This window comes from Chaetodon trifascialis, chromosome 14 (genome assembly GCF_039877785.1).
Source record: "Chaetodon trifascialis isolate fChaTrf1 chromosome 14, fChaTrf1.hap1, whole genome shotgun sequence".
Lineage (NCBI taxonomy): Eukaryota > Metazoa > Chordata > Actinopteri > Chaetodontiformes > Chaetodontidae > Chaetodon > Chaetodon trifascialis.
The window spans coordinates 672,618-694,139 of record NC_092069.1 but is presented as its reverse complement, the minus strand read 5'-3'; the positions used below and the strand labels follow the sequence as shown (position 1 = coordinate 694,139).

General features: G+C 43.5%; 1 protein-coding gene across 1 annotated transcript in view; it reads left to right on the top strand.

The window, feature by feature from the left end:
- LOC139342278 (peroxidasin) overlaps positions 1-19,470 on the top strand; it is a 119,542-nt gene extending 100,072 nt beyond the window's left edge. Inside the window, exons 20-23 of the mRNA XM_070979290.1 lie at positions 5,463-5,574; positions 5,840-5,972; positions 15,561-15,674; positions 16,746-19,470. Coding sequence (XP_070835391.1) covers positions 5,463-5,574; positions 5,840-5,972; positions 15,561-15,674; positions 16,746-16,889 — 503 coding nt within the window. The 3' untranslated portion in view covers positions 16,890-19,470. The remainder of the gene's footprint in view (positions 1-5,462; positions 5,575-5,839; positions 5,973-15,560; positions 15,675-16,745) is intronic.
- The last annotated feature ends 2,052 nt before the right edge of the window (positions 19,471-21,522 follow it).

Here is a 21,522-nt window from a genome sequence, read left to right as displayed (position 1 = left end):
TGCATGCTATGTGTGCAAATGTTTCTGCAGTGGCGGCTGGCCCCCCCTGGTGTTTTTGATTTTTCATTTTTAAAATAAATATTTTTAAAATAAACAATCACTTATTTTGAGCACCATGTATGTTTAAATTTGCAATGACATGTCATATGCAAAATATAAATTAAAATTTTCGGGGAAAATAGTTTCCTGAACATCTCTGCTGAGTTGCTGAGGTAATAGAAAAATCTCCCTGCCAGTACGGCAGAGCAGCCAATTACCGACAAGAGATTCGACATAGCAACAAGAATTTATCCAATCAGCGTCATCAAATCTGATGCCCAAAGAGCGATAAATATATCGCCCCAAGCGAAGCAACCCCAAGTGCGCCTGTGGGAGTATGTTGGATATCTGTGATGACAATGATGGACGACGCGCACAGTGAAAGTATAAGGTCTCTTCTCCAAAATCCATTTGAGAGGAGAACATTGGTGAAAAAACTCAAAGTAAAACAGCAAGGCCCGGATCAGTCTAACATCAAAATAAGCCAACAAGCCAGTGAAAAAGGTAAAGTTTATACAAGAGGCTTCTCTCGTAATTGGTAAAGCAGGAAGCCTTGGCTAGCTGGATGCAGTCATGTAAATGCTTTACAGTATATTGCTTCCCGTGTTTGCTCTTCAAAAGAGCTGGGACAGATACAGCACGGACTGTTACAGGAGTAAGGGATATGAAGCATTTATCTAAAAAGATAAAAAAACACGAGAGTACAAGGGCACAAATAGAGAACACGGTCAAGCTAACGATGCTAGGCAGAGGTAACATTGCGACGCAACTGGATGAAGGGCACAGGCTTGGTGTGAGGAAGCACAGGTGTTTGAGCTGGCTGTCACGATGAGATGGAATCTTCAGACAACCCCGGTGTGTTTAGGGGCTTAGTCGATCTGGTGACATCGCTTGATACCGTGCTGGAGGAGCACCTGAAGACAGCGACAGTTTTCAAAGGCAACTCAAAGACCATGCAGAATGAACTACTGGACTGCATGTTGTCAGTACTCAAGACCCACATTTTCGAGGAAGTAAAAAGTGCGGATTATCTTGCTATTCAGGCTGATGAGACAACTGACATTTCCACCCACTGCCAGTTGGTGCTTGTGCTAAGATACACTGACACTCGTCACAACATTCAAGAACGTTTTTTCGAGTTCATCCCTCTTCAGAATGCTGCTGCTGACACGATCGCCACAGCGCTGTTGGAGAGGCAGAGCATCATCCTCCCTCTCGGACAGAAGAGTTGGCTGATCGCCCAGGCCTATGATGGGGCTGCAGTAATGAGAGGAGCCACAGGTGGAGTGCAGCGGATGATCATGATGTACGCAGGTTCACACATCATGATCATCATGCAGCAGGCAACATCACACATCCCCAGAGTCAGGGCTTTTTTTTCAGACCTTGGTGGATTTGCTGCATTCTTCTCCCACTCATTCAAACGAACCACTGTGCTTGACCAAACTGTGGCTCACAGACTTCTAGGGACTTCAACAACCAGATGGAACTTTCATAGCCGTGCTGTTAACGCAGTGTTTGAACACAAGGATGACCTCATCAAGTGTTTCCAAACTATCAGAGACTCTGGTGACTTTGATCCAATCACTGTCAGAGAGGCAGGGGGCTTTGTGAGAATGCTGAAGGAAGAAGATTTCTGCTTTCTCCTGGCCTTGTTTCACAAGAAGAAGAAGAAATCCCTTTATTGTCACAGCACACAGAGTTACAGGAGACTGCACACACCATGCAAGTGAAATTCGTTCTCCGCTTTTAACCCATCCTGGAATGTCATTCCTCCGCGGCAGACCAGGAGCAGTGGGCTGCCAGCCGACCGGCGCCTGATCCTGCCACATGTGGACATGCTGTTTAACCAGCTGCAGAAGAGGAACATCGACTCTGTCTACATCACAGGAGTCATCCAGACGTTCACCAACAGCATGCAAAAGATCAGGTGAATAATTATTTATCATTATTGTAATAAGTCAGAGTATGCCAGTATGTTAGTTTTTGAAAGCGTGATTGTGGATGCTAACCTGTGTTTCTGATTAGGGACTCCATTCCTTCTCTGAGTGAGGAATACAGTGCATCTGTGCAGCAGCACTCCACAAAGACAAGGAGTAAATTTGGACAGGGAGAACGACAGCAGTTGGCTTCAGAGGTAAGGTGCAATACTACAGTCCTGTTTACAAGACACCCAGTAGGTGTTTTAAACTTCTTTTTTTTTTTTTTTATTGATATGTAAAATTACTATATGCTGTATTTCTCTGTCTGCCATCCTCGATTCCTGTGTAATAATTAGAGTTACACATTTGTTTTTATTATGCTATATTCTAATCACTGTGCAGCTACTGAGGAAGGCAGACACTGGTCTTATCTTATAAGAGAATACTGATGACATTATTTACTATGGTAAGGTTTGCTATGTGTACTTACCTTTTTTATTATTTATGTATCATGTCATAGGTATGTGGTACCATTCTGAGCCATGCCAAAGAGCAGTTCTCATTTACAAAACACCTCATCAGTGCCACTCTGCTACATGGAGACTGGTTTGTGCAACACACTACACAGCTCCAAGATGCAGCACTGGAAACCACCGTTGAGGCCTACCCCATGTTGAACAAAGCCAAGCTGAGAACAGAGCTATCCCTCATCTATGAGAACGACGAGTTCAAGGCCTGCAGTGGAGCACTGACTCTGTCCCAGTTTTTCATGGAGAACAACCTTCAGGGCACATCCACTGAGACTGTAAGTCTTCTCAAGATTCTTATCACCACACCCATGACAACAGCAAAATCAGAAAGATGCATCTCTACTTTAAAGAGAATCAAAACTTTCCTGAGGAACACCATGACGCAGGATCGCCTGAGTGCTCTGGCCATGCTCTCCATGGAGAAAAAACTTGTCAGAAACATTCCTGACTTCAATAAGAGGGTCATTGAGCACTTTGCCACACAGAAGGACAGAGACGCACACACACACACACACAGACGTGGACAAAAATGATGATACCCTTAACTTAATATTTTGTTGCACAACCTTTTGAGCCAATCATTGCAGTCAGGTGATTTCTGTAACTCTCAGTGAGACTTCTGCACATGTCAAAACTGCTCCAGCTGTCTCAGGTGTGAAGGCTGTCCTTCTCCAGACTGCATGTTCCAGCTCCTTCCACAGATGTTCAGTAGGATTCAGATCAGAGCTCATTGGAGGCCACTTCAGAACAGTCCAGTGTGTTGTGCTTAGCCATTCTCCAATGTGTAACTGTGTGTTTCAGGTCATTACCCTATGCGGCGACCACTGACCTGTGACCCTGACCAGGCTTTCTGACACTGGGCAGCACATTTGGCTCCAGAGTGCCTTTATAGTCTTGAGATTTTACTGAACCCTGCACAGATTCAAGAGACAGTGTGCCAGGTGCAACAAAGCAGGCCCAGAAAAGAAGCAAACCTGATCCATGTTTCACAGTAGGTACAGTGTGACAGCCTTCACACCTGAGACAGCTGGAGCAGTTTGCTCACCAGGAGTCGACACGTGCAGAAGTCTTACTGAGAGTTACAGAAATCACCTGACTGCAGTGATTGGCTCAAAAGGAGCAAAATATCAAGTTAAGGGTACCATCATTTTTGTCCAGAACAGTTTCATATTCATACAAAGTACTCTTCAACAGAAGAGTACTGTCTGTCTGTATACACGCACATTCAGTCCCTTGACCAGATTTTTCTTTGTATAAAGTGGACCTTAGCACAGCACATCATCCAGCAATGTACTGCACTTAAGAAATTTGTGATATTTTGTCTAAATTGTGTGTGTTTGCTTATATTATTGTATGTGTAATCTGCTCATCATTTTCTGGATTGTTCACTCAAATGTTGAAATTATCAAAATTGTTGCAGATTGTATTTTTCTTGATCTGCTAATTGAAAAATCAGTTAATTGTTGTAGTTCTGATTGATCATATTAGTAACATTTAGCTTTATCATAAATTACAGTACAGTATTTTTCTATTCCAGTATTAATTAATTAATTAATATACTTGAAACATAATACTTGCGTCGTCGATTTACCACTAATGCACTGTTTCATGTGCTCAGCTGTATATAAAAAGGTAAAAATGTGTCAGTAATATATTGCCAAAATTGTGGTTGTGCAATATGTTGTTTATGTTTTGTGCAAAAATGCCTCACGTTATTAATATTGGCATTAAATAATTATTATTTCACAGAGCACTGATATTTCTGTTCAGTTGTATTGGGATGGTTACTGAAACCGACTTGATATAAAAAAAATAAATAAAAAAAAGGATTGGTCCCTGGGCGCGGGCACCGGCATCGGCTGGCAGCTGGCAGCCCACCGCTCCTGGTCTGCCGCGGAGAAACGACGCCCCACCGGAATCGATAAGGAAATCCATCCATCCATTATCTATACCGCCTATCCCTTTCGGGGTTGCGGGGGGCTGGAGCCTATCCCAGCTACAATGGGCAAGAGGCGGGGTACACCCTGAACCGGTCGCCAGCCGATTGCAGGGCCACATGCAAAGACAGACAAACATTCACACTCACACTCACACCTACGGACAATTTAGAGTCATCAATTAACCTAATGAGCATGTTTTTGGTCTGTGGGAGGAAGCCAGAGTACCCGGAGAGAACCCACACATGCACGGGAAGAACATGCAAACTTCACACAGAAAGGCCCCGCCTGACCCGGGGATCGAACCGGCAACCTTCTTGCTGTGAGGCACGCGCACTACCTGCTGCGCCACCGTGCAGCCCTCGATAAGGAAATCTTTTGCAAAATTGGCAAACTCAGGAACTGAAACACTGGGAAAACCGGTTCTCGTTGAGAATCGGATTTCGATTCCCATCCCTATACGGATAGGTTTTTACTTCAAGCATCAAGTTATGCACGTTGAAAAGAGCGGTCATCATTGTTTTTGGAGAAAAGGTACAGTGTACAGGGAATAAAAAAGAAAAATTTTTATTAAACAACCTCATAATTATTCTCCCAGACTTTGACCCCAGCAAGTCTGTGTGTGTGTGCATGTGTGTGTTAGTGTACATGTATGAGGGTTTATGTTTGTGTGTCTTATTCTCTTTGATTTGGGTGCAGTGATGGCAGTCTGAGGGTAAACCTCAGCCTTAGGTCAGTACTTTCAAGCAAAAAGAAAGTGGCATTAGCTGTCATGGGTTCTGTTTTGTGTACTGTATATATACGCATGTGGTTGGGCGGCTGTATTTATGTTGTGTGTACACAGGGAAAAGATTTACCTTATTTCTCTGCACATGTGCTTTCCTTTATTTTTTAAAGTCATTGAGCTCTGAATTGTTGCAATTTTCTAAGAAAATCTGACTTGATAATACAGCAATAAAGATTCATTTTCTTTTCTTTCTTCATTTTTCAATGGTAGTGATTGTTAATGAACTACGGTGTGTTGTCCCCAACAGACTGCAGAACCAAGGGTCAATTCAATGCCCTGTCATACCACTTTAGAGGACGCAGATCAGCTGAGCACAGCTATAGTGAGGCTAGACCTGCCAACGGCATCCAGGAGAACAGGTAACACATCAGGACAAACATCAGGAATTAATGTTTAAATTAAGAAATGTTTTGAGAGACATTGTCAATATGTGACTTACTGAAATGCTGGCTTTTCCCCATGTGACATTATTTCAGCATTGACAGGTATAAATGAGAGTTTCAAGTAAAATTTAGAAATTCTATAGATAGTATACAGTGTATGTAGTGTATATAGTCTTAGGGTATATTTTAAACAGATGATAATAGTTGAAATGGAATCTAATTGTCTAATGTGTCTTTGTAGACGAGTGGAGGAGGCTCTAGAAAGTGTTGTAAATGTTACTGTGACCTCCAAAAAAAGCACTGAGCCCTCAATCAACGACTTCCAGGACTTTGTTTCCGACATGCAGAAGACAATCACCAGTTTACGAAAGCAGGTGAGTGTCTGTATGCACATCCACACATGCAGTATATTTGTTGTCTTGTCTTACTCCCCTGGCTGACTTTTTTCTGCCAGTGTTTTGTTACCAATTTCCATGTCTTTACATAGGCTTATGTCTGTGGATTTGGTGGCAGAAGGCAGAGAGACTCAGAGAGTCTCTAATGGTAATTTAAGAATCCTACTCTGTTGTCAAGCTAGTATCTACACAACTTATGCATTCACTGTCACGCTTTCTGTATCTATTATGGTTGATAAATGGTTCGCAGTTTATGCCAGTTAGACTTAGACTGCTTCTTTATTGACCCCAATTTGGGAAATTATTTTGTGAGGTTGGTGGATTAACTGTTTAAGTTGTTATTGTCAAGTGTGATGGCTCGTGACTGGCGGTCTGGCTGCGAGGTGGTGAAGAGGATGTTCAGGGTTATCCATAATGGATAACAGTCTGTCCAGTGTCCTGCTCTCCACCACCTCCTCAAAAGAGTCTAGTTTGCAGCCAATAACAGAGCCGGCCTTCCTGATCAGTTTGTTCAGTCTATTGGTGTTGCCGGCTCCGATGCTGCTCCCCCAGCACACTGCAGCAAAGAAGAGTGCACTGCCAACAACAGACTGGTAGAAGATCTCCAACATCTTGCTGCACACGTTGAATGATCTAAGCCTCCTCACGAAGTAGAGTCTGCTCATGCCCTTCTTTTACACAGCGTTGGTGTACTCAGAGGTATTTGTAATCCTTCACCACTGTGACATCCTCCCCCAGAATGCACAGTGGTTGTGTGGTCATCCGGTTCCTTCTGAAATCAGTAACCATCTCCTTGGTCTTGGCCACATTAAGCAGTAGGTGATTTCTACCAGACAATTCCACAAAATCATCCACCATTGCTCTGTATTCCTCCTCTCGTCCATCCTTTATACACCCCACCACCGCTGAGTCATCTGAAAACTTCTGTAGCTGGCACAATTAAGAATTGTCCTGAAAGTCTGAGGTGTACAAGGTGAAGAGAAAAGGAGACAGAACAGTCCCCTGTGGTGCTCCTGTACTACTTTCCATGGTCTCCGACAGAACGTGGCCCAGTCGGACAAACTGCGGTCTGTCTATCAGGGTAGTTAGTAATCCAGGAGATTGTGGGCATGTCAACTCCCATCACTCGCAGCTTCTCACTGCTGGAACTAGTGCCAGCCAGCAGGACCAGCAGCCTTGCAGCATCTCCAGCTGTCTTCTTACCTGGCCCGCATTCAGACAGGGGATGGTGCTAGTGGAGGGGGTGCTGTGGGGGATGGTAGGAGATGTGGGAGTTGAGTCCAAGGGAGCGAGCAGAGGGATCACCAGGGAGGGTTGAGGGTTGAGGGTTGGAAGGAAAAAGCTTGGGCAGAGGGGGGTTGTGGATGCCCTTGTGGATAGTGGGGAAAGTGGGGGAATGTAGGGCCACTCCTGGCTGTAAGCTAAACCTGTTGAAAAAGTGGTTTGGCATTGGCCCTCTCAAGGCTGCTGACTGCTGTTCTGTCTTTTGCCTTGAGGCCCGTGATCTCCTTCATTCCTCTCCACACATCCTTCACTCTGTTCTGCTGGAGTTTGGCCTCCAGCTTCCCCCTGTAGGCATCTCTGCTCTGCCTCAGCTTCTCCCTTAGCTCGTGTTGAACACTCCTCCATTCTTTTTTGTCCCCTGACCTGAAAGCTTGTTTTTTCTTGTTGAACAGACTTTTCAGTTCACTGGTGATCCAGGACTTGTTGTTGGGGAAGCAGCGTACAGTTCAGGTTGGCCGCATGGTCTGTTCACAGAATTCGTTGTACTCTGTGATACACTATGACAGGCTGTCACAGTGTATCACAGAGTTGATGTCCTCTCCATGTGGCTCACACAACACATTCCACTCTGTTGTCTCAAAGCAGTCTTGCAGTGACTCATTAGCCTCCTGAGTCCACCTCCTCACTGTTCTCGTGGACACAGGCTGCCTCTGGACAATATGGACATACCGAGGTGTTAACAACACCAGACTGTGATCAGTTCTGCATAGGTCGGAAGGGCAGTGGCACTGTATGCATCCTTTGCATTAGCATACCGTAAGTCTAGTTTGTTGTTGTCTTTGGTCGGACAGTTAATAAACTGGTTAAAAGTTGGCAGAGTTTTGTCCAAAGTATTGTGGTTAAAGTCTCCAGTAATGACTACCAAAGCATTTGGTTGCTGCGTTTGTAGCTCCGCTACAGTAGAGTGGATGATGTAACTCGCTGCTTTCCCGTCAGCCTTTGAAGGATGTAAACAGTGATCACGATGGTGGACATGATCTCCCGAGGCAAATAATAAGGCCACATCCCCACAGCTAGCAGCTCAATATCCGGGCTACAGAAACGTTCCTTAATGGTAACATGTCCGGGATTACACCATTTCTCAGTCACAAACGGCACAATCCCTCCTCCCTTCTTCTTACCACTCTGAGCCATGTCTCTGTCTGCCTACACACGGCTGAAGCTGGGTACCTCCGCGCTCCAGTCCGGGACGTCCGAATGCAACCATGACCGAAGGCCATAAGGCTGCACTGTCGGTATTCCCACTGAGTTCTGACCAGCGCGACAAGCTTGTCCGTCTTATTTGCTAAGGACCTCACATTCCCTGTAATGATCACCAGAACGGATGGTCTGTATCTCCGTGCTTTCGCCCTCCGTTTGGCTCCGGCCCTGACATCATCTCCTCAGCTCGTCCGGGACTTACACAACGCGATCAGCTGCTCGTGTCGTATGGCCCTCCATTACAAAGAGTGCAAAAAATAACACAAATGCCACCAAAAAAGTTGTTAAACTGCGCGCAAACATCGCAACACAGTTACCAAAATCGTAGTTAAGGAATAGAAATTAAAAGAGATGGAAAAAACACACTAAATAAACAAAAATGACGGAGCTACTACAACAGTCTGCCGCCTAACACAGCGCCATCTTGCATTCAATGGTATGAGTGCAGCCTCCAGGCCATATATGGCATGGAATTCATTTTATTCAGCTGATAAAGCAATTCATAACTACAAAAAAATGTAGCACAAAAAGAAATGCCAGAAAAGTGCTCTACACAGCAATTGCTATTTCTGTAATAAAAGAAAATGTACATAACATAAGCCCAACAGTAGACCACACATCCTTCTGGATGATCCCTTCTGTCTGTATGCCTGTCCAGGTCATGGTCAGAGTGAACGCAACACTCAAGAAAAGAAAGGTAGTTGCAGAATGTTGTCTTTTCCAAGAAAAATCAACAAATGTGGGGGCACGCTTGCAGTGATGAAAAAGGCCAATCTCAAGCATCATTACAGCTTGAAACCTGCCAAACTGTATGATTTACTAGGAAAATTGTGCTTGGATTAAGTTAACACTCTTTTGTCGAGTTGGGGTAACCATCAAGCAGCTTTCACAAGACTGCATTCTGACAGAAACGGTGTTATGAAGGCAGGTTTTGTGGTGAGCGAACTAATAGCTAAGAAGCTGAAACCTCATTCAGAAGGAGAATTTATGAAAGAATGCCTTGTTGCCACGGTGGAACTGCTTTAGCCGGCCAAAGTAAAATTGTGCAAAAGTCCGTCAGGCATTTGGTGAGAGGTTTCAGGATATGAAAAGTAAATAAAAGGAACTGCCAGGTAAATACTCCTCAAGTAGGTCATGAGGAGGATTTTAAAATGGATTCTCTCGGGGATGGAAAGTCAGTGGAGCTTGTAGAGGACAGGGGTGATGTGGTCACGGGTCGGAGAGTGGGTGAGCAAGCAGGTGGCAGAGTTTTTGATGTATTGGAGCTTATTGAGAATATTTTGAAGATGATCCATACAAGACTGTTGCAGTAGTGCAGACAAGAGGTGATGAAGGCGTGGATTACTGCAGCTGTGGAGGAGAGGGATGACTGGAGGTGGGCAATGTTCTTGAGGTGAAAGAAGGCTGTTTTGGTGATGTGTTCAACATGCTGGTTGAAGGAGAGGGTTTGGTTGAAGATGATGGCAAGATTTTGGATGTGAGCGGAAGTGGATACTGTGGAGCCATCAATATTTAGGGTGATGTTGTGGGTGGATTTTGAGAGTGATTTTGGTCCAGTAATGATGATTTCTGATTTGTTTCTGATTCTGAGTTTGAGGAAATTGTCTTGAAGCCAGGATTTTATTTCAGTGATGCAGTTTGTCAGGGTTGAGTCGATGGCAGAGGAGATTGTCTTGGTGGAGATGAGGAGCTGGATGTCATTGACGAAGCAGTGGAATTGGAGACCATGTTGGCGGATTGTGTGACTGAGAGGAAACAGGTACATTATGAAGAGGAGTGGGCTGAACACCAAACCTTGGGGGAGGGGAGCAGTGGGGGATTTGCAGTTATTGATGGAGATGAATTGAAGTCCGTCGGAGAGATATGATTTGAACCAGTTGAGGGCAGAGTCAGTGATATGCAAGGTAGTTTTCAGTCAGGAGAGAAGGATGGAGTAATTGATGGTGTCAATGGTGCGCTCCATCAGTCTTCCCTGGCCAAAATATGTACATTATTGTCTTCAAAGGAATGTCTCTTGCCCTTGTTGATGTTGGTGGCTGCTGAGTCTTGACCTGAGGTGTTGGGTCTTCTGTGTTGTGCCATGCGTTTGTGAAGTGGTTGCTTTGTTTCCCGCTGCATTGCACAGTGTTTTGTCCTTAGTGTGGACAAGTTTCTGCCTCAAGGTGTTACTGGGCTTGAAGTGAACAGGGATTTGGTGTTTGTTGAAAATCCTTCTGAGTTTTTCAGATACTGTACTGATAATGTAAGAGATGACAATGTTGTTCCATTTATGGTCCTTTTCTTCTCTTTCTGTTATATGTGTCTTTTTGCAGTCTTGGATAGCCACATGTTATGAGTGCTTGGCCTGATGTGTTTCTGCTCCTTGTCCTTGTCATCTGTCTTTGTGGGCATGTTCTGAGCTCAAGGGTTCTGATAACCCCCAACCTTTACTCTAGGGGGTAGTACGAATCAAAGAGCACATATTGATTGATGTGCATGGGTTTTCTGTATACTTCAATGTTGAGACTCCCTGTTCTCTTCAGTGTGCCCTGTACTATCCAAAAAGGCCAGTCTCCTTTGACATCACTGTGTGAATTCATATGTACGTCGCTTTGGATAAAAGCGTCTGCCAAATGACTAATTGTAATTCCAGGGTCGGGACACATGTGAAGAATGAGATGACATCATAAAATACCATGGTTTCATCCGAGTCCAGTTTTAAAATTGCCACCTTGTTGGCAAAATCCTGGGAGTTTTTGATGTGGTCTGGAGTGTTGCCGAACAAAGGAGCTAGGATATTTGCTAGATGTTTGATGATGTTGCAGATAACTGAGTTGATGCTGCTGATGATGGGTCTGAGTGGGGTCCTTCATTGTGTATCTTGGGGAGACCATAAATGCAAGGAGTGGCTTCCCTGGGGTACAGATTGTAATATAGTGGTCAGTCCTGGCTTTGCCCTTTTCCAGTAGTTGTAAGGAGTTGGTTACCTTCTTTTTGCTGCTCGGGGGATCTCATTTCAGTATCTAGTGCGCATGCGCCAACCATGCTTGCAGCCTGTTGCAGTCGCTCCTGTTTATTTTCTTAGTTTTACTTTTTTTTTTTTTTTTTTACACTGTTCTTTATTATTACCACCTGCATTTTTACGACCAACATTTTGAAGCTGTGCCCTCTCCAAACATGTTGGCTGGGAGAGTTCTGGTCTGTTTTCTCGCTTTGGAATTGCTACTCTCACTGGGACACAGCACCGATGTGCAGCAACTGTCGGCCAGAACATCGGAGATCCCCGCTGAAATCTGGAGGAAAACACACAGGATGCAGGGGAGGACAGAAACAGCTGAGGAAACTGGGTCAAAACAACTCAGGTTTATGGAGAAGAGGAGATATAAGCCGTGTCTCCCTCTCCTTTCTCTCTCATCATGGGCAACATGAGGTCGCTGGCAAATATGGTGGATGAGCGAACAGCACTCGCCAGGAGTCAGAGGGAGTACCGGGAGTGCAGTCTGTAGTGTTTTTCTGAAACTTGGTTGCATCAGGACATACCCAAGGACAAGGTCTCCATCAGTGGCTTTCAGACTGTTCGGGGCGACCAGGATTGCACCGAGAGCGGTAAGCGTAAAGGAGGGGGGCACGCCATTCTAGTCAATAGCCGATGGTATAATCCTGGTCACATCAAAGAACATATCTGTTGCCCAGACATTGAACTGTTGGCTGTTGGGCTCAGGCCCTATCATTTGCCCAGGGAGTTTTCACATGCCATTATTGTTGCTGTTTACATCCCGACCTCTGCCAACCAGACATCAGCATATGACGTCATTCACTCCACCGTAGCCCATCTGCAAACTCAACACCTGCATTCATCGCTATCTCGGGTGACTTCAACCATGTCACCTTGGCAACAACACTGCCCAATTTCATTCAGTATGTGAGCTGTCCTACAAGAGAGGAGAGAACCCTGGACCTGATGTATGCTAACGCCAAGGATGCATACAGCTGCTCCCCCCTCCCCACTCTGGGCAGATCAGACCTTGTGCACCTCACTCCCTGTTATGTGTCTCTGGTGAAGAGTCAGCCTGCGACCACAAGGACAGTGAGGAGATGGTCAGAGGAGACATACGAGACACTGCAGGGTTGTTTTGAGGTGACAGACTGGTAGGCACTCTGTGAGCCACATGGGGAGGACATTGATGGCTGCGCAGAGTGCATCACGGCCTATATCACTTTTTGTGTGGACTCCACTGTCCCAGCCGGGACTAGCCATTGTTATCCAAATAACAAGCCATGGGTGACAAAGGACATCAATGTCATCCTAAATGAGAAGAAGAGGGCTTTCAGAGCTGGTAACAGGGAGGAGGTGAGAACAATACAGAGGGAACTGAAGGTGAAAATCAAGGAGGCTAAGGAGAAATACAGGAGGAAGCTGGAGTGGAAACTCCAGCAGAACAACTTGAGAGAGGTCTGGGGTGGAATGAGGACCATCACTGGCTTCAGAACGACCAACAACAGGGGAGTTGAAGGCAGTGTTGACAGGGCCAATGAACTGAATGTGTTTTTTAACAGATTTGACACTGCAGGCCTGGCTCATCCCCCCCTTCAACTCCTCTGCTGCCTGTCCTGGATGACCACTATCAACCACTGCCTCCTGTGGCACTGACATTCCATATTATGAAGACCCTGGAGAGACTCGTCCTGGAGCAGCTCCAGCCCATGGTCAAGCCACTGCTTGCATTTCCCTTGATACAATTGTTAATGCTTCTTACTTCTTCTCTTAGTTATTTAACACTGAACTCATGTCAGTGATTTAAATTATTCATGGAACATTTTATTTCTGTTTGATTTTCATAATTAATGATTGTGATATTTGATTGTGATATTACAATATTATATCGATATTGATCAGTAAATACAAAGTTTAGTAAAAGTCTGTTTTAAGTATATAACATACTAAAAATGCTAAACTGCGTATATTTGAGAATATAATTAATTCCTTGTGTTAAGGATTTAGATTTAACAGATGATCAAGTGAATGGCTAATTTCTGTGGACAATGTAGTCTCTGAGCTTGTAGGGTTTTTTTTTTATTTTTCTACTAAATACTTGTTATATTTTGCATCTGTTACATTCAGTATGCATTCTTCTTTTGGATTTTTTTTTCTTTGTTTCACGTCAATGCTGCACTTTATTAGGTACACCTTGCTAGTACCGGGTTGGACCCTGTTTTGCCTTCAGAACTTTATTCTTCATGGCATACTTTCAACAAGGTGTTGAAAACATTTGTTACGGCCTCCACACAAACATACAAAAAAAAGTTATGGCTCAATAGGAGTAGAAGGCAGCAACATACAAAGGAGAGCGCCACACCAGAAATATTAAATTTTCCCACAAGCTTTATTTTTAAACCCAAAATATTAATCAAACACAAACAACCTAAAGAGAAGCGAAAGGGGCTGGAGACCCTGGCCGAAAAAAACAAAAGGAGGGAAGACGCTGGGCAAGCCACACAGTGGGCCGTCACTCCTAGTGTCTCTCCCCTAACCTACCTAATGCCAAATTAAACCGGAAATAAACCAAGAAATGAATAACGTAACTACTGGCAATCTCCAGCCCAAACTAACACAACAAATTAAAACAACAAAACCTAAACCTAAATCTAAACAATACCTAAATGAGCATGGGGGGGAAAAACAGAAGGGAATGAAAGAAAACCCCTCACCGCCTGTGCAGATGTCTGTGCCATGTGCCGCCCTATCCCTACACTCCCTGTCCCTCTTATCCCCTCCTCCTCTCTCTCTACCTGAGTGCTAATTGCACTCAGGTGCACAGTAGGCAGAGGGAGGAGGGAGACAAACCTGACAGAGAGTGAGAGAGAGAGCAAGAGAGCAGGCTGCTGCACATAACAACATTCCTCAGAGATTTTGGTCCATACTGACATGATAGCATCACACAGTTGCTGCATATTTGTCGGCTGCACATCCATGATGCGAATCTCCCATTCAACCACATCCTAATGGTGCTCTATTGGATTAAGATCTGGTGACTGTGCAGGCCACTGGAGTACAGTGAACTCATTGTCATGTTCAAGAAACCAATTTGAGCTTGACATGGTGCATTATCCTGCTGGAAGTAGCCATCAGAAGATGGGTACACTGTGGTCATGAACCGTTGATACAAGGCAAGATGGATCCATGCTTTCATGTTGTTAACACCAAATTCTGACCCTATCGTCTGAATGTCACAGCTGAAATCAAGACTCATCTTCTATTGTCCAATTTTGGTGAGCCTATTGTAGCCTGAGTTTCCTGTTCTTAGCAGACAGGAATGGCACCTGGTGTGGTCTTCTGCTGCTGTAGCCCATCTGCTTCAAGGTTCAACGTGTTGTGCGTTCAGAGATGGTATTCTGCCTACCTTGGTTGTAACGAGCAGTCATTTGAGTTACTGTTACCTATCATCTGGAACCAGTCTGCCCATTCTCCTCTGACCTCTGACATCGAGGCATTTTTGTCCACACAACAGACACTCAATATTTTCTCTTTTTTGGACCATTCTCTGTGAACCCTAGAGATGGTTGTGCATGTTCGAAGTCACTTAAATCCCCTTTGTTCCCCATTCTGATGCTTGGTTTGAACTTCAGTTGTCTTGAACAACGTCTACATGCCTAAATCCATTATGTTGCTGCCATGTGATTGGTTCATTAGCTGTTTGTGTTAACAAGCAATTAAACAGGTGTACCTAATCAAGTGGCCAGTGAGTGTGTATTATATCAATGTAAAAGACTATATTTCATGGTGTCAAAAATTGTCTGTGTCTGTGTTTAGAGGATTCTGGATTGTTGTGTTTATGTTAGAGAATTGTGATTTTGTATAGTTTCAAGAACGAGATATTGTTCAGTATGGTAGTACCTTTCACTTCATACTTGTACATGTTGTACATATGAGCCACATACAATATACATGAGAATGTGCATACTGCGCAGTATGCACATTCTCATGTATACTGTATGTGGCTCATTGTTGTACAATTTGTTGCGAGAGAGAGAGACGTGGCAGTGTGGATGTAACCAGAAACAATTGTTCTCTGAGTAAATGTTAATGTCCTTGTATTGTTACAGATTAAAAGACTTGAGACTCGTCTGAGCAAGACTGACTGCACTGATAGTGAGGGACGTGAGCGAACAAATGAAGAACGATGGAAAAAGGATTCCTGCACCATATGTGAATGCAGAGTATGTTCAACATGTAAATCAAAATGCAGTGCAAATGTTTTACATACCACACAAACAGATGCAGTCATTTTTCACACTCTGAGAAACCGATCAGGTTTTACTGTCTCCATGTTTCTCACTGAGGGCAGGTTGTCCATCAGAATATTTTCTATGTGGGCAGTCTGCCCAGTTTAAATGCCCCAGTTTCTCTCTATCTGGCACTCTTGCCCGTTTCACCTCCTCTAGCACCTCTTGGCATTATCCTACTCCTGGTACAAATGCCTCCCCACAGTGTTTGTGTGTGCTGGCCACTTCTCTGCCTCTCAGTATTTATCTTTGGTGCTTTTTCAATGTCAACTGCTGGCAGAGGAGATGACAGCTCCATGCCAAGACCGGCTTTGTCTGATCTTCATTCCTCTCTTTCCCTCCCACTTATCTTTTTTTGCTATCTTTCCCACTTAAATTTTATTTTGTTCACCACATCTGATAACACACCTGTCAGTTTTTCTTTGGTGCATGTGTCTTTCCCCTTGGCTACCCTCTTCTCTCATCTCTTTCCATCTTCCATGCCTCCCTGTAATTGAAGGATTTTTTTTTGTATTAATTTGGCAGGAGCAGCCATCGTGAGAAGGACGGTCTGGGAAAGACGTTTGAGTTTGGTTCATCAGATCATGCTGTTGTCCTAATACAAAACACTTAATTGCTCTGTTCAGCCTTGTGACCAGGCACCTCACTAGAAGTTTATCATGGGCAAATGTTCCAATTTCTGTTCTGTGCCAAACAAAAGTACAAGACTGCCTGCCTTTGTGAAATGATTATATTTCTTCTTTAGACACATTATCCAAATATACATAGATAAATATATATACTGTAGGTTTGATCTGTGGCTTGTTATTTAATTTGTTAGACAATATTTTGATTTTAAGTTTTGCCGTATGTAACAGTTTACAGTTTCTAAAGTTGTGCTTTTTTGTACTTCCTATATTTTGATAATTATACTGCAGCTGGCCAGTCTCCCCAGACAGTGACAACAAAGCTTTCATCTAATCTTACATGGCAACTAACCAATTACTTTAACCCCCACCCCCACAGGATGCACAGGTGACATGCTTTGTGGAGTCTTGTCCACCAGCCGCATGCAAACAGCCAGTCAGACTAAAAGGTGCCTGCTGCCCGGTGTGCCTGGAACAGGAAGATGTTGAGAAGTGGCCAAAAGCAGACATCCACCATGAATAACCCTCAGGACCCCACCGACAAACACACTCTTACGGCTGAAAGTCATACACTCACACACAGACATCCGGAGAGAGGATGAGACTCATGAAGGTGTGCTAATCCGCAGCCTTGATAGACCCAATAGCCTCAGTTTTTGTTCTGTTTCATTATGTATCCTTTTGAGTTGATCTGGGGAGGGGGGTGATTTTTTTGTTTTTGTTTTGAATTGTTGCCCACTTAAGGGCCAGTAGCCTGTGGCTCAGTTTGAAATCCACTGGTAGCCAGCCAGCAATCACTAAATGGATTTATTTCTGAACCAGTGGGTGGGTGGATGGATTGATGAATGGGAGTCCACTGAGGCTTCTGCAGTGTTACAAACAGCCACTGTGTCCTGCAACTAACACTTGGCAACAAAATGCCGGGCTACTTGCCGTCGACAAGCAGGAAAGGGAAGTAGATTGAAAGGTGGCAGCCATTTTGTTGTCTCACAAAAGTTTCTCAGGTTAGAGATTCCAAAAACTGGTGCTATTTTCCCCCTTTTATATCAAAGAATTAATCATTTAATATGAACCTTCAAAGTATTGTCTTTTGTTTGCAAAGCAACCTATATACACTCAGTATATGCCTTTTTATGATAAATTGCAATTGAGAGGATGGTTTTATTCAAACTAAAATACTTTTTATGAATAGATTTACTTCATCTTTTAATCTAAGGTGCTTTATATCATGCTATGAATATGTATTTTTTCCCTCCCTTTTTTGTATACAAATGCTTACATATGAAGATAATGTGAAGCCCTACAAAAATGTTTGTAATGCAAAAGAGATGTCTACTGATTACCGCTCCTCTATCCATGGACAACCTGTTGGTTAACTTACTTATTGTCTCTGCTGGCCTGTCCTGAACTTGAGTGAGGTGGAGCCCTGTAGGACACTCAGACCAGCTCTTGCACTGTTGTGCTCTTTTCCAAGTTTCATTTTGCTTTCAGAAAGCAGTCAAAGAATATTCATTTTACCACTGTAATGTTGTGAACTTTATCCCAGTATTTTCCTCAGTCTTGTTAAGCCAAATGTATGATTTACTTTCTTCTAAAAAGACATAAATAGCACGTGTCTATCTTTGAAACTATGTATGAATGTTGTAATACGGTCAGGATTTAGCCTTTGGTACTGCAAGCTCTACCATAGCAGTATTCTCTTTGTGGTCTGCTCACAGATTTTTTTTATTCATGTATAGTCTTTACTCCACAGACTACACACAACCGAAGGGCCACGATTGAACTGTTGACTGTTCTTCTCTAATGTTGTGAACCTGCACCTTTCTAGAACTAGTTTAGACAAGGACACGCTTGCATGCATTCCTTTGTTAAGCATCCATTTTGACTCCACCTTTTCTTTATTTTAAGTTTTTGCTCATGTGTGCAGTATTTGGATATTTCCTCAGTTTTGATATAGGTTAAGAATGCTCATCCTGCTTGTGTTTCTTTGCCATGCTCAAGATTTTGAGACCAGGGTGATGTCATTGGGCAGAGCATGTGTGGAGTACAGGCTTCTCTAGCCCTCTGACCTTCATTTCGCTGTAATGGAAGCCATATGAGAGGGAAAGTGAGGGTAATGTTGGGGGAAGGGTGCTGATGATTGGGATACAGTGTCAATTAAAACAAGCCTCTACCATCTTGGAATTCTGAGACAGATTTATTCCACTGACTCCTGTCAACTAATATACATGTCTAGACAAGTTATTGTACAAAGTCATTGTACCCCATGCACTTGCTTGCTTCGTCGTCGTGCATAAGTCATGTTTTTGTTTCCTGTTTTGCTCCTAATTATGGTGAAGCAACTGCAGCCGCAGTGTTCCTTCCCATTGTTGTTGTTCTTTATGTGGTAACGTCCTGAGCAAGCATCTGTCACTAAACAGAAATTATACTCTCCTGAATGTTTCATTCAGCATTCCAGATGGATTATGGAGCTTTCAGTTGCACTGGTAAACCATATCATATTTTCAAATATACTGGATGGGTTTGTACATCAACCCGTGAATTTACAGTCGTGTGTTTTTCTCTCCACAACTTTCTGATTCTGGTTCCTACAACAACACCTGTATGTATACATCCCATTCATGTGCTCCAATGTCTGTATGTTTTACTGTGTTTCTGTGTTTTGCATTTTAATATATTTTCATAAACTTTGTGAATGAATGAGCATATGTGTGTCTCATTAACAGGCTAAATGCAATTTGGCAAGTGTCCCAAAGTTTGGCTGTCAAAGCACTGTGAGGTCTCTTCGTTACCAGTCTTCATATACATATATCTGTTGTATTAGTTCATTTTGTTTTCTAATTTCATTACAGTAACCTCTTTTTGTTTTTGTTTCCACTCAAAAGTGTCCCAAGTGTCAAGTTTTTCCTCCTAAGTGTCAATGGAATGCACTGCTCCACGTGACTGAACATGCTTTTCCTACACTGTCCCTCAACCAGTGGTCAAGGTGGATATAGTAGTACCTACTATGACATTTGTATTGTACGTTTGCCAAAGAACGGTTTGCACTGTAATGTATGCCTCTCAACAGTAATAATAAATAAATAAGCCACATTTGAATTTCAGTCAAACATGTTGGTGCCTACTTTTTTCAGCTCCTGTGCTTTGTAGTATTTCAGAACAACAGATGAGATCAGTCCTGACCTATCACAGTTCACTGATACTCTGACAATGCTCAGAAATTTGATGGTTTTGATTTTGCTTTTAACAAAACAGCTTTTTACACTGAACATCAACAAGCCATGCACTTTTGTTCTTAAGGGGTCTGTCACTGATTTGCTTTTCATGAACAATGAGGCTAGGTTAAAGCTAATCTAGCACTTTGCACTCCAGTTTCTGCACTTCCATAGAAGTCTGAATTGCCTTTTGATATTTGCATTTGCAGACTTGATCTCTTTTATAAGGCATGGTGGCATGAGTCTGGAGAGGGCTCTCTCAGCCAACCTGGTTAGTCTGTCAGTCCACCACTGTCGATGGATTTCATTGAAATTTTAAGCAGATATTCATGATTCCCAGATAATTAGTCCTACTGACGTAGGTGATGGCTGCACGGTGGTGCAGCAGGTAGTGCGCGTGCCTCACAGCAAGAAGGTTGCCGGTTCGATCCCCGGGTCAGGCCTTTTTGTGTGAAGTTTGCATGTTCTTCCCGTGCATACGTGGGTTCTCTCCGGGTACTCCGGCTTCCTCCCACAGACCAAAAACATGCTCATTAGGTTAATTGATGACTCTAAATTGTCCGTAGGTGTGAGTGTGAATGTTTGTTTGTCCTTACATGTGGCCCTGCAATCGGCTGGCGACCGGTTCAGGGTGTACCCCGCCTCTCGCCCATTGTAGCTGGGATAGGCTCCAGCCCCCCACAACCCCGAAAGGGATAGGCGGTATAGATAATGGATGGATGGATGGACTTAGGTGATCCTCTCACTTTTTATGGTGCCATCACCCAAAATGTTTGCTTATCCCGTGAAATATCTCAAAGTCATGGTTTCCACAGCATGAGTCCAAAAGACTTTGTGAATGAGGTTTATTTTGAGGTTGAAAATTGTGGTCATGGTTGAAATGCCTCAGCAACAATTGAATAGAATGCCATGAAATTTGGGCATTAACCTTGGTGATCCCTGAACATTTCCTTCAGTGCCATCATCAGGTCAAAACTTGTCAATTACTTTATGACCAAATACCAGAAAAATGGACAGCTGTAGTCTATGTGTGCCCTCGATACGTAGAACTAATCAGCACATTCTAGCATATTAATATACTAGACCAAGTACCAGAGCTGCAAGGCTATAGACTTTCAGTCTCGTTGGAAAAAAAAAAAAAAAAGACTCAAATGATTACTCAATTAGAAAAATAATTGACTTTAATCATTTCTGCTCTAAACTCCAGAAAACATAAGATCATTGGCCACTTTGGTAAGTTGTTTTCCTTTATATGGTGCTCTGCTATTAGCTAGGTTTTGACATGAGAAACAACACTATCTGTATTGTATCCAAATACAAAGCAGCTGTGAAGTGTTAGGGGAAAGATGTTTGTGAATTGACTAATATTAACCACTGTAGAGGCCTGACAACATGAACCATGTGAATTTACACCTGCCTCTGACTGTAGGTCACGTGTTTTTATGCCTGTGGTCTGTGACAAAGTATGTCTGCTCTGGAATGTGTTTCTTTCAGATAAATACTAATGCACAACTGTGTTTTTGTTGATCCATACTGACTCAAAATCTTGACATAACACAAGCTTTCACCCTGCTTCCACCAACCTCTACCCCCTTACTTTGTTCATCCATGTCCCTCCCTCTGTGCTTCTCCCTCTAGACTCAGTACTTGCAGCTGGGGCAGTTAGTTGACCAAGGATCTGGAAAGTAAACTGGACCAGGAAATGAGGGTTCCCATGACTGCACAGATAAAAGTGCCTTTACCTTCTAGCCAGGCAGGAAAAGACATCATCAGCCTGACAACAAGGGACCTACACTACTTAGAGTAATAGGTCTATTCCTGGGATATACAAACATGAATGCACACACACACACACACACACACACACACACACACACGCGCGCGCGCACTTCCTCAGGGTTTTTCCCATATCTGCTGCAATTTCCCTTCCCTTTACCAACA